Source organism: Trichosurus vulpecula, chromosome 8 (assembly GCF_011100635.1).
Source record: "Trichosurus vulpecula isolate mTriVul1 chromosome 8, mTriVul1.pri, whole genome shotgun sequence".
NCBI lineage: Eukaryota > Metazoa > Chordata > Mammalia > Diprotodontia > Phalangeridae > Trichosurus > Trichosurus vulpecula.
This window is the reverse complement of record NC_050580.1, coordinates 70,626,760-70,642,193: the sequence shown is the minus strand read 5'-3', so window position 1 is coordinate 70,642,193 and position 15,434 is coordinate 70,626,760. Positions and strand designations below refer to the sequence as shown.

The following is a 15,434-nucleotide window of genomic DNA, read 5'->3' as shown; positions in this document are numbered from 1 at the left end:
AATGTCATAAACGCACGGTACAAAGTGTGCATATTGTGTGTTTAGAACCAAGGCTGAAGTGAAGTTGGGCAGTGCAGTTCGGGAAGCACTGCCAGAAACACCTAAGATTCACTATGCGTTTGACTTGGAATCAATTTTTGGTCACTGTGCATTCAGAAACATTTTACTGTCACCAAATTTATCGTGACCCCCACATTCAGTTACCCAACCCACAGTTTAAGAAGCACTGGGGGCCAAAAGTAAGTACTTAATAAATGTTTTTGCATTGAATTAAATTAACTCATATTGAGTCTGAAGTAAAAAAAAAATATGAATGTCATATAAAAACCAAAGATCAATAACAATAAGAAAAAAAATTTAATTTATACAAGGAATCAAATATTGATTATTCCGAAGATGGCGGCTGGTAAGCACGGACTAGAGTGAGCTCCATACCCGAGTCCCTCCAAAAACCTATAAAAAATGGCTCTGAACCAATTCTAGAACGGCAGAACCCACAGAACAGCAGAGGGAAGCAGGGCTCCAGCCCAGGAAAGCCTGGATGGTCTCTGGGTGAGGTCTATTCCACACGGAGCTGGGAGCGGGGAGGAGCAGAGCCCAGCCTGAGCGGCGTGAACCATCCAGAACAGAAGCTAGGTGGAGGGGGCCCTAGCGCCCTGAATACGTGAGCTGCGGCAGTTACCAGACCCCTCGACCCACAAACACCAAAGACTGCGGAGAAGGTTAGTGGGAAAAGCTGCGGGAGTGGAACGAGTTCCCAGTTCGGCTTCCAGCCCCAGGGGCAGCGGAGGTGGGGCAGCTACAGCTGTTGTTACTTCCGGCTCCAGGCCCACCTGGTGGGAGGAATTAAGTGGCGGATCAGAGCAGGAGTGCAACAGCCTGATGAAGATCTAAGCCCAGTCTGGACTGGGGGTTCTTGGGGAAGGAGTAGTACGGGTCTGACAGAGCTGGCACCTCCCCCCCAAATGTGGAACATAGAACTCGTTAGTCTACAAGCAGTCATACCCCACTGAAAAACTCAAGGGTCAAGCTAGTTGGTTGGGAATATGGCCAGGCAGCGAAAACGCGCCCAGATTCAGTCTCAGACTTTGGATTCTTTCTTTGGTGACAAAGAAGACCAAAACATACAGCCTAAAGAAGACAACAAAGTCATAGAGCCTACACCAAAAGCCTCCAAGAAAAACATGAACTGGCCCCAGGCCATAGAAGAACTCAAAAAGGATTTGGAAAAGCAAGTTAGAGAAGTAGAGGAAAAAATGGGAAGAGAAATGAGAAGGATGAGAGAAAACCATGAAAAACAAGTCAATGACTTGCTAAAGGAGACCCAAAAAAATACTGAAAAATACACTGAAGAAAACAACACCTTAAAAAACAGACTAACTCAAATGGCAAAAGAGCTCCAAAAAGCCAATGAGGAGAAGAATGCCTTGAAAGGCAGAATTAGCCAAATGGAAAAGGTCCAAAAGACCACTGAAGAAAATACTACTTTAAAAATTAGATTGGAGCAAGTGGAAGCTAGTGACTTGATGAGAAACCAGGATATTATAAAACAGAACCAAAGGAATGAAAAAATGGAAGACAATGTGAAATATCTCCTAGGAAAAACCAATGACCTGGAAAATAGATCCAGGAGAGATAATTTAAAAATTATTGGACTACCTGAAAGCCATGATCAAAAAAAGAGCCTAGATATCATCTTTCAAGAAATTATCAAGGAGAACTGCCCTGATATTCTAGAGCCACAGGGCAAAATAGAAATTGAAAGAATCCATCGATCGCCTCCTCAAATAGATCCCAAAAAGAAATCTCCTAGGAATATTGTTGCCAAATTCCAGAGCTCCCAGATCAAGGAGAAAATATTGCAAGCAGCCAGAAAGAAACAATTTGAGTATTGTGGAAACCCAATCAGAATAACCCAAGATCTGGCAGCTTCTACATTAAGAGACCGAAGGGCTTGGAATGCGATATTCCGGAGGTCAATGGAGCTAGGATTAAAACCTAGAATCACCTACCCAGCAAAACTGAGTATCATGTTCCAAGGCAAAATATGGATTTTCAATAAAATAGAGGACTTTCAAGCTTTCTCAGTGAAAAGACCAGAACTGAATAGAAAATTTGACTTTCAAACACAAGAATCAAGAGAAGCATGAAAAGGTAATCAAGAAACGGAAATTGCAAGGGACTTACTAAAGTTGAACTGTTTTGTTTACATTCCTACATGGAAAGAAGATGTGTATGATTCATGAGACCTCAGTATTAGGGTAGTTGAAGGGAATATGCATATATATATATATATATGTTTATGTATATATTTATGTATAAACATATATATATATGTTTATGTATATATATATAAGTGAATGTGTATGTATGTATATATCTATGTGTATATGTATGTATGTGTGTATGTATATATATATATATATATATATGTAAAAGAGAGAGAGCAGACACAGGGTGAGTTGAAGATGAAGGGAAGATATCTAAAAGAAATAAAATGAAATTCAGGGACGAGAGAGCAACATACTGAGAGAGGGAGATAGGGAGAGATAGAATGGGGTGGATTATCTCGCATAAAGGTGGCAAGAGGAAGCAGTTCTATGGGAGGAGGGGAGAGGGCAGGTGAGGGGGGAATGAGTGAACCTTGCTCTCATCAGATTTGGCCTGAGGGGGAATACCATACATACTCAGTTGGGTATCTTACCCCACAGGAAAGAAGAGGGAGGAAGATAAAAAAAAAATAAAAGGTGGGGGGATGATGGAGTGGAGGGCAGATGGGGGTGGAGGTAATCAAAACAAACACTTTGGAAAGGGGACAGGGTCAAGGGAGAAAATTCAATAAAGCGGGATGGGTTGGGAAGGAGCAAAATGTAGTTAGCCTTTCACAACATGAGTATTGTGGAAGGGTTATACATAATAATACATGTGTGGCCTAGGTTGAATTGCTCGGCTTCTTAGGGAGGGTGGGTGGGAAGGGAAGTGGGGAGAGAATTTGGAACTCAAAGTTTTAAAATCAGATGTTCAAAAACAAAAAAAGTTTTTGTATGCAACTAAAAAATAAGATACACAGGCAACGGGGCGTAGAAATTTATCTTGCCCTACAAGAAAGGAAGGGAAAAGGGGATGAGAGGGGAGGGGGGTGATAGAGGGGAGGGCTGACTGGGGAACAGGGCAACCAGAATATAAGCCATCTTGGAGTGGGGGTGAGGGTAGAAATGGGGAGCAAATTTGTAATTCAAACTGTTGTGAAAATCAATGCTGAAAACCAAATATGTTAAATAAATAAATTTAAATTAAAAAAAAATATTGATTGTTCCAAACACTGTTAATTCCATTTTGGGGACCAAACATGATTTTGCATACAAAATTATCTTTGTGACATAGCTTTGAAAAATGGTTTTTTATTTATTTAATCTGATTTAATTTGAAACTACGTTAAACCAAAACTAAGAAACCCAAAATCTGGGAGTCTAAACCTAAAAAAAGACTTACATAGAATATCATACATCTTGGCACTTACTTGCTCCAGTTTAAAGATATGTTGATTAAAGTAGTGCTGCAAACGTTCATTGGCAAAGTTAATGCAGAATTGTTCAAAGCTGTTACTTTCATAATCTTCAAATCCAAATATATCAAGTACTCCAATGGATAATGTCTGGAAAAAAATAAAAATTATGGTAAAAATTATGTTAATTTACTATTTGAGAAAAGTCCAATAAAAAGTTCTAGAAAGGGGGTAGGAAACCTTTTTCTTTTTTTGGTCCCAGTGATTAAAAATAATTGAGCAAAACCTAAGTTAATTTAGCATGTCATCCCAGTGGACGATTTATGTAAGGACCTTGACATGAGTCACACCAGATGAGAAGGCATAGATGGATTGTAACCTGAACCACTAAAGGGAGTTTCTATAGCAATGAGATTGCAGATCTATCAAGTATTTCAGATATGTGAAATTGACTTGTTTCTTTTAAATAAACAAACAAAAAATGGAATGACTAATAAAACATATCTATACGATCATCTTAAGCTTCGATCTCCCATCTTTCACATCTCAAAATCCCAGTATGTCCTTACCAATCCTCACTCTCATTTGTTCCAATCTCATCCTGTGTCAGAAAGAACCCTCTCTTACCTCTCTTCTTATTCCCCTTAGCCTTGTTCCATAAATCTTTTTCATCTTCAGCCTTGACCTCTTTCCTGACTCCTTCTTGGTGCCTACAATCATGAGCAGGTCTCTCCTATTTTAATTAAGACTTGTTGATCTTGTCATACCCCTTGCTGTGTCTTACATTTCTTCTCCTTCTCTGTCTCTGTCTCTCCTGCTAAACTTCTAAAAAGAACACTCATTGCTACCATGTACTTAAATTCCAAACCCAAGAAACTTGACTTCTGATGCCACCATCTACAGAAACTCCTCCTTCCAAGGCATAGTAGCTTAAAATCATTACCACTGTTGCCCTACTGGTATCACGGACAAGGTTCCCCCTGCACACCTTTCATTCTGCACACGCTCTCCTGTCCTTGCTGTGATGATAACTGTTAATTATATAATAAATTCAAATTTGCCAAATGACATTTATTAGCTCAATTAAGTCTCATGACAATCCTGCGCTAGATACTCTTATTTCACAGATGAGTGAACTAAGGCTCCAAGACCAATCATGCTTACTATGTACCAAACACTGGCTACATGATGAGGAAATAATAACAAAGAACGAAAAACAATCCTTACTTGTGATGAATTTACATTCTTATGGGTGAAGACAGCAAATATATGTAAAAATACATACAATACAAAGTTAATATATACATATATACTTCCCCCATATACAAAGTAATTTGGGAGAGAGGACACTAGCAATTATGGAGATCAGGAAAAAAGCTTTAGATAAAGAAAATGATGCCCGAGTTATATTTAAAAAGGGGGGGGGGTGGGTGGGCAGGGACTTTGAAACAGAGGTAAGAAAGGAATTCATTCCAAGTATGGGGGACAGACACTGTAAAGGCAAAGAGATGGGAGATGACATCACATGTGTGAGGAAGAGTAAGAAAGTCAGTTTGGCTAGAACACAGAGTAAGAAGGGGGAGAATGTCCAATAAAGCTATAAGCTTAGGAAACCAGGTTTATAAGTAAAAGAGAGGAGTTTATATTTTATCCAAGATGCAATAGGAAGACCCTGGAGTTGACTGAGTAGGGGAATGACTAGGTCAGAAATGTGATTAAGGAAAATTACAGCAGCAGTAGTCTATAAGATGGATTACGTGAGGGAAAAGATGAAGCAGTGGGACAATTAGGGTACTGTTACAATACTTCTGGCAAGAGGCCTGTATCAGAGTGGTGGCAGCATCAGAGGAAAGATAGGGACATATTGGAGAGCTATTACAAAGGTAAAATGGACAGATTGGATGTAGGGGTGAGAGATAATGAAGAATCAAGGTTATAAGCCAGACGGATGGGAGGATGGTACTGTCCTCTATAGCAACAGGAAAAATAGGAGCAGGGGAGAGTTTAGGGGGAAAGATAAAGAGTTCTGCTGTGGACATGCTAAGTTTAAAACATGTCTACTGAACACACAGTTCAAGATTTCTGAAGGGCAGTTGGAGTCACACAGCAGGATAGGTAGATTTGAGAATTATCAGCATAGAGATGGCAATTAAACCCCAAGCAGTATAGAGGGAGAAGAGACAAGGGCCAGGGATAGAGTGTGGTGGGAAATCTAGAGTTAGAGGGCATGATCTGGAAGAACATTGAGCAAAGGAGACCATGTAGTCTGATAAGTGGGAGAATCAGGAGAGAGTGGTGTCTTGAAAACCTAGAAAAAAGAGAGTATCAAGGGTGGGGGAGTAATAATGAGTGTCAAAGGCTGCAAAGAGATCAAGAAGAATGAGAACTGAGAAGTTAAAGATGTCACTGATAACTTTGGAGAAAGCAGTTTCAGTAGAATGATGAGATCAAAAGCGAAAATTTAAGGGTTAAAGAAAATGAGAAGAGAAAAAGCGAAGGTACCCATTGTCCTGTGTAATCCTGATTGTGGCTCCCCAATATTTAAACTGTTTCTTTCTGGCTGTTTACAGTATTTTTCCTTGACGTGATAGTTTTTAAATTTGGCTATAATGTTCCTTGGAGTTTTCATTTTGGTTAGGTGATTGCTGGATTCTTTCAATGCCTATTTTACCCTCTGGTTCCAGGATATCAGAACAGTTTTTGCTTGATAATTTCTTGAAAGATGCTATCCAGGTCCTCCTTTTGATTATGGCTTTCAGGTAGTCCAGTGATTCTTATATTGTCTCTCCTGGATCTATTTTCCAGGTCAGTTGTTTCTCCAATGATGTATTTTACATTTTCTTCTATTTTTTTATTCTTTTGATTTTGTTTAATACTTGATGTCTCATTTACCCTCATTAGCTTCCATTCATGCAATTTTAATTTTTAAGGAATCATTTTCCTCAGCTTTTGTACCTCCTTTTCCATCTGGCCAACTATACTTTTTAAGGAGTTTTCTTTTTCCAAGCTGCTCTTTTTTCATAATTCTCTTCCATCACCTTCATTTCTTTTCTCAATTTTTCTTTTCCCTATCTTGTTTGATTTTTAAGCTCCTTTTTGAGCTCCTCCATGAGTTCTTTCTAGGCTTGAGAACAATTCCCATTTTTCTTTGGGGTTTTTGCCCACAGATGTTTTGACACTGTTGTCCTCTTCTGAGGTTGTGTCTTGATCTCCCCTGTCACCATATTAACTTTCTATGGTCAGATTCTTTTTTTGTTCTTTTTTGCTCATCTTTTCCAGCCTTTTTCCTTACACTTAAGTTTGAGCTCTGCTCCTAGGGTGGAAAAGGCACTGTTCACCCTGGTGCTGATCTGGTATTGCCCTGAGGCCCATGCCTGGTGCAGCAATGAGGGGGTAGGGTGAGGGGTAGGTGACACTGCTGAAGGCCCTTGGGATTTAGCAGCAAATCTGCTGCTGAGCCAGGATCCCAGCATTTCTGGTGTCTGGCAAGTGCTGAGGCCCATGGGGGAATTGGGAAGGGGGTCCTTTCATTAATGTCTGCCTGGGGCTACATTGAAGCATGGGGTGGGTCCCCATGCTGGCAGCTACCTGTTCACCTGCTTATGCTGGGTTACCATGGGAGTCCTGGCACTGATTTCTGCCCATCTGCTTAAGTACTTCTGGGATCTAGGTGTTGGTGTTTGCCTGTTCCATCACACTGGGGCTCAGGACCTCCTGCTGGTTTGCTCTTCCCTTTTACCCAAATGAGACAGACTTTTTCTGCTGACCTCCCAAGTTTCTTCAGCCAGAAGATTGTTTTGTACTGTCTTTTTGCTAGTTCTGCTGTTCCAGGATTCATTTGCGGGGGGGTGGGGGGTGGGGGGGGGTGGGTGGGTGGGTGGGGGGGGGGCTATTTTATGGTTGGCTGTAGGTGAATACAGGAGAGTTAAAAGTGATTTCCTTTCACTCTGACATCTTGGCTCTCAGAATGAAAGATGCTTTCAACAGTAATATGGAAGTTTTGAAGAGAGATGAGTTTGGAAGAAAATATAACGGAGTGAGTTGAAAGGCATCAATGGTATGAGGGAAAGCGTAAAGGATCTGAAGTTGCAACTAATAAAAAGCTACTAAATAGCAAAGTGCTATCCTTCATAATACAAACAGTAATTACCCACTTTAAATAAGACATTTTAGCCTTCCTGATTCACCTACATACCTTCTGGTCTTGTGAAAGGTTATTGATGTTGTTGAAACATTTAACATTAACCAAGATAAGAGTATAGACTAGGACACAATCAGAGCTAATTAATTTATTAATTTATACTGAAATTGTGATCCTAACCTCATTACCACTGTTTGAATCAACTAAACAAAGGGTCAAGAACCATACAGAGATTAGCAGAACATTTAAATCTCTACTCTCGTGATGGACCATGAGGTAAATGCAAATTATTTGTCAAAAACATTCTAAAAGTACTTCACATTTATCTAGCATTTTATGACCTACAAAGTGTTTCTCTTGAACAATCCTGAGAAATAGAAAATGTAAAAATTAACATCCCCTTTTTACACATGATAAACTGAGGAATAAGAAAAAATTAAGTGACTTATCCACTGTCATACAGGTACTAAATACCAGGCAGTAGACTCGAACTCAAGTATTTAGAATTCAATTTTAGTGCCCTTTCCAAGAGACATCATTACTTTACATAGAGGGGTTAGGGTTTCCATGAAACAAACAAAAGAAGGAACTTCCAAGACCAAACAGTACAACTCAAATCTGTACATCGTACTTAAAAAAAAACAACCCTTGGTTTAAAGTAAGGAAAAACCTACTACTTCATGAGGCAGCCTATTCCACTTTTAGAAAGCTCTAATTGTTAAGAAGTAGTTTCTTCCTTACATTAAGCCTAAATTTGCCTCTTTGTAACTTCTACCCACTGCTCCTCATCCTGTTCACTGGAATGAAAAGGAAGTCCATTACTTCTTTTCATGTGATAGAAGGTAGGTAACTTGTTCCCACTAGGTCTTCTGTTCTTCAGGTTACTCGTGATTTCCTCAGTATGATCTTCAGCTTATCAAAGGCATTCCTAAAATGGGGGCCTAGAAAACAGCACAATATTCCATATGCAGTCTGATGAGGGCACAACACAAATGGATGATTCATTTCTTAGTACAGGAGCCCACTTCTTCTTTCTCAATGCAGCCCAAGATGGTATTAGTTTTTTGGCTACCTTATCACAACACTGACTGCTGAAAAAGCTTGCAATTAACTGAAATTGCTGGACCTCATTATGGATTGACACACTTCCTGCATGTTGCACAGTTAATTTTTTCAGTCTGAATGTAAGCCTTAAAATTTACCCATATTTAAATTTGATCTTATAAGATCTGGCCTGATTACCTATTTTGTCAATATTTTTCTAAATCTAGGAGCTGTCACTATGCTATAGTAATTATCAATCGGTTTGTACTACCATCCAGCCCACATCTCTCCAATTTTTTTCGCAAGAATGCAAGAGACTCAGTCAAATGTTTTCCTATACTGATAGTCTATTAGCCCTAACCAAACAGAAACTGAGTTATTCTTGTACAACCTGTTTTTGCTTAAGCCATGCTGGCTCTTGGTGCTGAATGTGTCCACTACATATATGTGTTAAATATTCTGAACTAGGCCCTAAGTGCAACAAGGCAATTCTTTCATACCTCCTCAATGGAATCATATTCTCACTCAATAGATGGGGCTATTTCAGAGCTTTACATCCCTCCTCAAGCCTCTCAAGGCACCCTCTTGCCCCACCCTCTTGGTCAAGGATCATGATCATACTCAAATGAAAAAGCTGTGGCCATTTGTCAAGAGCTCTTTCTTCCTAATCTCGTATCACTTGGATGTCTTCTCCCACTATCTCTTCTTTCACATATGGTCACATGAAGAAGCGACCTTTCTTTTTTTGCTGCCACAAGTTTTCATCCCAGAGAATTTGGAAAAGTTAGTGGTTTTTCCTATCAGAACTGTGTATGTTACAGCATACTCTTAATTATCTTTTACTTGCTTCCACCATTTTCAAACAGATGCAAATTATCAAGCATTTCCTAAAAGCTTACTATATACCAGGTGCTGTGCTAGGTGCTACGGAGATACAGAAAGGTAAAAACAGACCTTACCCTCAAGGAGCACACATTCTAATGAGTGAGACAACATAAAAATAACTACATACAAGGCAAACTGGAGATAATCTCGGAGAAAAGGGACCAGTGCTGGTAGTAGTGGTGGACCCAGAAAAAGCCTTATGAAGAAGGTATGAAATATGTATTAAGGAAGCTGGGAAAGCCTAGAGGTAATGAGGAGGAGGGAGAACATTTGAAGCATGGAGGAAAGTCAATGAAAATAAAAATCAGGAGATGCAGTATCTTCTAAGAGGAAAAGCGAGAAGGTCAATGCTGCTGGACTGTCGAGTAAGTATAAAGGAATTAAATTTAGGAATCAGGTAGACATAAGAAGGAGCCAGTTATGAAGGGCTTTAAAAGGCAGATGATTTTACATTTGAGCCTATATGTAACAGGGAACCAGTGGGGTTTATGGAATATTAAGGAGAAGGAAAAGGTGACATGGTCAGACTTGGACCTAAGGAAGACTGCTTTGGCAGCAGAATGAGGAGATGAAGTAGAGGAGAAACTTAAGAAAGGAATGTCAACCAGAAGGCTATTGCAATAGTCTAGAAATTAAAAGCTTCTGGCAAGGAGATTATAAGTATTCAGTAAAGAAATTCCTTGGGGTCTTAGGAATACTCCACAAAAATTCTAAATATTTTTATATCTTCCTTGCCTTTTTAGTTCATAGCTGGATCTCAGATCAATCAACCTATTTGGGGGAAGGGGATCAGGGAGAGAGAGGTCAGTTAATTCAAAGGTCTACTTCACTGTTTCTTGACTTTACAAACACCTCTGGTTGATGGTGTTGAATGTGTGGAGTTAGAAGCATGATTGAAAAGTTAATCGGAAATTAAAAAATGAGTATGCCAAAGAACAAATTATAGAAACAATAATTTCATTGAAGAGAATAACAACAGTGAGATAGTATACCAAAATCTGTGGGTGAAATCAAAGGAGTATTTAAGTGAAAATTTCTCTCTAAATGCATACATCAATAAAACAAAGAACAGATCAATGAACTGAACATGCAACTAAAAAAACTAGAAAAAGAATAAGTTAAAAATCCCCAGTTACACACCAAAATGGGAACTATGAAAATCAAAGGAGAGATGAATAAAACAGAAAGTTTAAAAACAACAATAACTCATTATACTAATAAATAAAACTAGGAGCTGGTTTTATTAAAAAAAAAAAAAAAAACAACAACAACCCAAAAACAAATACATTTGGCTGATTCGATTTAAGAAAAGAAAGAAGAAAATCAAATTCCTAGGATCAAAAACTTTTGAAAAGGGTCAATTTTGGTGTACCACCAATGAAGATGAAATTAAAACAATTATTAGGAGTTATTTTGCTCAATTATATACCAATAAAACAGACAATCGAAGTGAAACACGAATAATTACAAAAACATAAATTGCCCTGGTTAACAGAAGAGGAAATAAAATACTTAAATAACCCTATCTTAGAAAAAGAAACCAAACAAGCTATGAATGAGCTAAGGAGAAAAATCACAAGGAACAGATGGATTTACAAGCGAAATCTATGAAATGTTGAAAGAACAACTAATTCCAATACTATATAGAGTATTTGAAAAAAAAATAGGTAAAGAAGGAGTCCTACCCAATTCCTTCTATGATGCAAATACCATTCTGATATCTAAACTAGGGAGAGCAAAAACAGGGAAAGAAAAATATAGATCAACTTTCCTAATAAATATTAATGCAAAAATCTTGAATAAAGCAGTAACAAGGAAATTACAGCAATAAATCATAAAGATCACTATCACCAGGTGGGATGTATACCAGGAATGGAGGACTTTCAATATTAAAAAAAGATGTACATAATTGACCATATCAATAACAAAACCCACCAAAATCATATCATTATACTAAAAGATGCAGAAAAGGCTTCTGACAAAATATAACAGCTATTCCTATTAAAAATACTGAAAAGCACAGGAATAAATACAGCCTTTCTTAAAATAAGTAGTATCTATATAAAGTAAAGAACAAGCATTATCAGTAATAGGGATAAACTAGAAATCTTCCCATTAAGAAGCAAGGATGTCCATTATCACCACAATTATTCAATATTGTACTAGAAATGCTAGCTATAGCAATAAAATAAGTAAAAGAAATAAGAATAGGCATCAAGGAAACAAGACTATCATTCTTTGCAGACGATATGACAGTATACTTAGAGAACCCTAGAGAATCAACTAAAAAATAGTTGAAACAATTAACTTTAGTGAAGTTGCTGGATATGAAATATACCCACATAAAGTTTAAGCATTATAATGGCAAATCACATGTCAAAGTGGAATTCTAACAATTTTCTAGATGCAAATGTAATGCACTTCACTCTCAAAAGCTCTGGTTTTCTTCAAGATTCAGCTCAAGTGTAATCTTCTACACAGAGCCTTTTTTTGATTCCCCCAGGTAGCTACTATCCTCCATTCCATAAACATCTTATACCATTTGGCAAGTTTTACATTAAATTATACATATATGTTGTTTTCCCCACTAGGATTTAAACTCTTGAAGGTCAAGGACTATTTCATTTTTGTTCTGACACCCTCAGTGCTTAGCACATTATCTGGCACACAAAAACTACTTACTAAATGTTTGATAAATATTTTTTAAAATGGAGGAGAAATAAATAAAATCCTTTCCACATCTATGGGTGGGAGAATGATTCTTAACCAAGCAAGAGAAAAGAGGCAATTACAAAAGATAATTAGATAATTTTGGTTTCATAAAATTGTAAAGCTTTTGCATGAACAAAAGTAATATACCTGAGAAAAGAAGAGAATCAGTTAAATATAAAAGTATCTTTGTATTCAGTTGCTTATGTACAACTTTGTTATCTAAGATATAAAGACAACAAAAATACATAACATGAAAAGCTATTACTCAATGCACATGGTGTTCAAACATAAGAATAAATTGTTTTCAAAAAAAGAATTGAAACCTATTAATAATCATGAAAAAATGTTCCAAATCATAATTAGACATACAAACCAATGTTTTGCCTTACATCCATATAATAGGTAAAGATAACAAAAGGAATACTCAGTGCTGAAGGCAATGTGGAAATAACAGACACATTAACACACTGTTAATGGAGCTGTGAATTAGTATAACCTTTCTGGATAGGGATTTAGAATTCTACAAATAAAGCTGTCAAAAATGCCCATACTTTTTGACCAAAAATTCAACCTGCTAAGCATATATACAACAGAAGAACAATGACAAAAAGGAAGTCTCCATATACACCAAAATATTTATAGCAGTACTTTTGTAGCAATTAAAAAAGTGGAACAAAGTAGATGCCTATTGATTAAGTTACGACTAAACAAATTGTGGTATATGAATGTAATGGTATATTACTGTGAGGTAAGAAATGATCGATATAATGAATATTCATACTTCTATAGAATCATAGAGTTGTTTAAACTAAAGGAAAGTAAAGCAAGCAAAATTAAGAAAATAATACACAATGACTACAACAATGTAAAAAAAAGATCAAATATCATACAAATGAAATGATTATTACAAAAACTATGAATGGCCCCAAAGAAGAACTATGAAAAGACACTGTACTCAGCTCCTTTGGAGAGGTGAGGTATCCTTTTCTTCCTATTTTCTTTTAAAAAAATTATTACAGGGAAAATCTCTGAGGAGTGGAAGAATGACACAAGGGGAAAATTAGGCAATGCAAAAACAAAACATATCAATAAAAATTTGTTTTGAAAAATGCTCATTGACTGACCGTAGCTTAATGGGTAAAGTAATGGGACTCAACAGGTGATATTCTGGCAACATTATGGCATAATAGTAATCAGAGTAGGATTTTTTGCTGTTCTTCTCTTGAGTGCCTTTAATGAGTCTGGCCTTTGTTTGAATGGGGCAGGTAAGGTGGGATCTTTTTATCTTGGAATGTTTCTTAGCACTAAGACAATTGAGAGTCAATGAATTGTGTTTGATGTGGTGCTGGTGTTTGGAGCTTTCCCACCCTCTGGTGTTAGTGATTTCTCATACCCAAAATGGTAAGCCTCCAGCCCTCAGGACCCTGAACACAGCATATGTACTGGAAGGTTAGTGTTTCACTTTTGGGGGTACACTCATTGAAAGAATGTGGGTGACAAGACTCTGGGTAAGCCGTTGAAGCTGCCCCCTGGCTTTTTGTAACCCAGATGGTGGTGCTTCTCTGGTAACTGAATTGTGACTTGAATCAGACAAGGTCTGTCTGTTTGTAATTTCTGTCTGTATTTGCCCTGAAGTTCAGGGGGCTGATTTTCCCCCTGAACTAAGTGAATGACATATGTATGTTTAATTAAACTGAGATTGTTAACCCCTTAAAGTTGCTTTCCTTAGAAAAGCAGATCAAAGAACCTGTGCTGACAGCCCTTCTTGTATGCTGTTGTTGTTGGTCTTACACAGCCACAGTAGCTATTACCAACATTGTTGTTACATGTGGTTAATTGTAATACAGTGAACAAATCAAGTCAAAAAGCACTTATTAAGCACCATTTATGTGCCAGGCACTGTGCTAAGGGCTGGACACGTGACCAAACTTCTGCCGGTGATTATCAAAGCTAAAAAGTTAGACACTTGATGCTACAAATAAGCGTGTATGTGTGAGGTACCACAGGGAGAAAAGTGGGTCAGGGTAGCAGGTCAAGATCAGGGACTAGAAAACACAGTGGAAAGGAAAGGGAAAAGTAAAAAGGCACTGAAAGGAAGAAAACTTTATAGAACAGCTATTAAGGGATAAACAATTCACACAAGACTCCTATTAGAGTAACCCTATCTCAAAATTTCCACTAAGGGTTTATAGGAAAAGAAATAAGAATAAATCTTTTTGGAATGACTGCATGAATTTTAGAAAAATGAGGGATGTTTCTGAATTGATGTATGGATACAAAATAAATCACCTAACTAGACAAATAACAGAAATAATATCATAGATACTTCTTAATTTTTATTCACTCACATTTTAAAAATATAAAATAAGGAATTTTATATCATAGTCCCAAAGAAATGAATGTAAATGTGCTCCCTGTGTATACAAATATGATTGAATAAACTGAATTGTAGCTGAACTGTTTTTCGTCCTGTAGAAAATAATTTCTTTAATTATAAATATTAAATGTTACTAAAAAAAAGAAATTTCACACACATAAAAAAGAAAACACAAGTAAGTCCAATGTTTACCTTGGTACTCTCTTCCAAATCCTTGGTGTTCAAAAGTGCATGATTAATTCGAAAAACTATCCAGTCAAAAAGGGCACTATATAAAGATTTCGCCATGGAGTTCCTAACAGTCACAGCCTATTAAAGAAAATAAAAAATTAGAAGGGAAATTGGAATTGAGAAAAAAATGTTTTATACATTTTAACAGGCAATGTTTATATTATTTTTCAATGAATCAATCACCATGCATTTTCAAAAGCACCTTACTATGGGCCAGTTGGGCACAAAGCCCAGGCACTGAAGGTACCTGCCATCAAGAGGCTTACATTCTATCAAGAGAGATAACATTTGCTCAATACAAGTATACAAAATAAATGCAAGTTAATTTGGAGGAAAGGCTCTAAGATATAGTACAAATCAGGAAAGGAATCACATAGAAGAGAGTGCTTCAGCTGAATGTAGAAGAAAATAAGTCAGAAGCGGAGAGGGAGGGTACTTGCCAAGACACACCCAGGGACTTTATGAACACAATTAGAAAACGCTTTTCATACAAATAAACACAGATGTAAATAACTGGAGAATCATTAATTGCTCATGGG

At 37.3% G+C, this 15,434-nt stretch overlaps 1 protein-coding gene across 1 annotated transcript in view; it reads right to left on the bottom strand.

Moving 5' to 3' along the window:
* MYO9A (myosin IXA) overlaps window positions 1-15,434 on the bottom strand; it is a 272,260-nt gene that overhangs the window by 171,190 nt on the left and 85,636 nt on the right. Inside the window, exons 9-10 of the mRNA XM_036734161.1 lie at window positions 14,857-14,973; window positions 3,521-3,655 (exon numbers count right to left, since the gene is read on the bottom strand). Of these exons, the coding sequence (XP_036590056.1) occupies window positions 3,521-3,655; window positions 14,857-14,973 (252 nt within the window). The remainder of the gene's footprint in view (window positions 1-3,520; window positions 3,656-14,856; window positions 14,974-15,434) is intronic.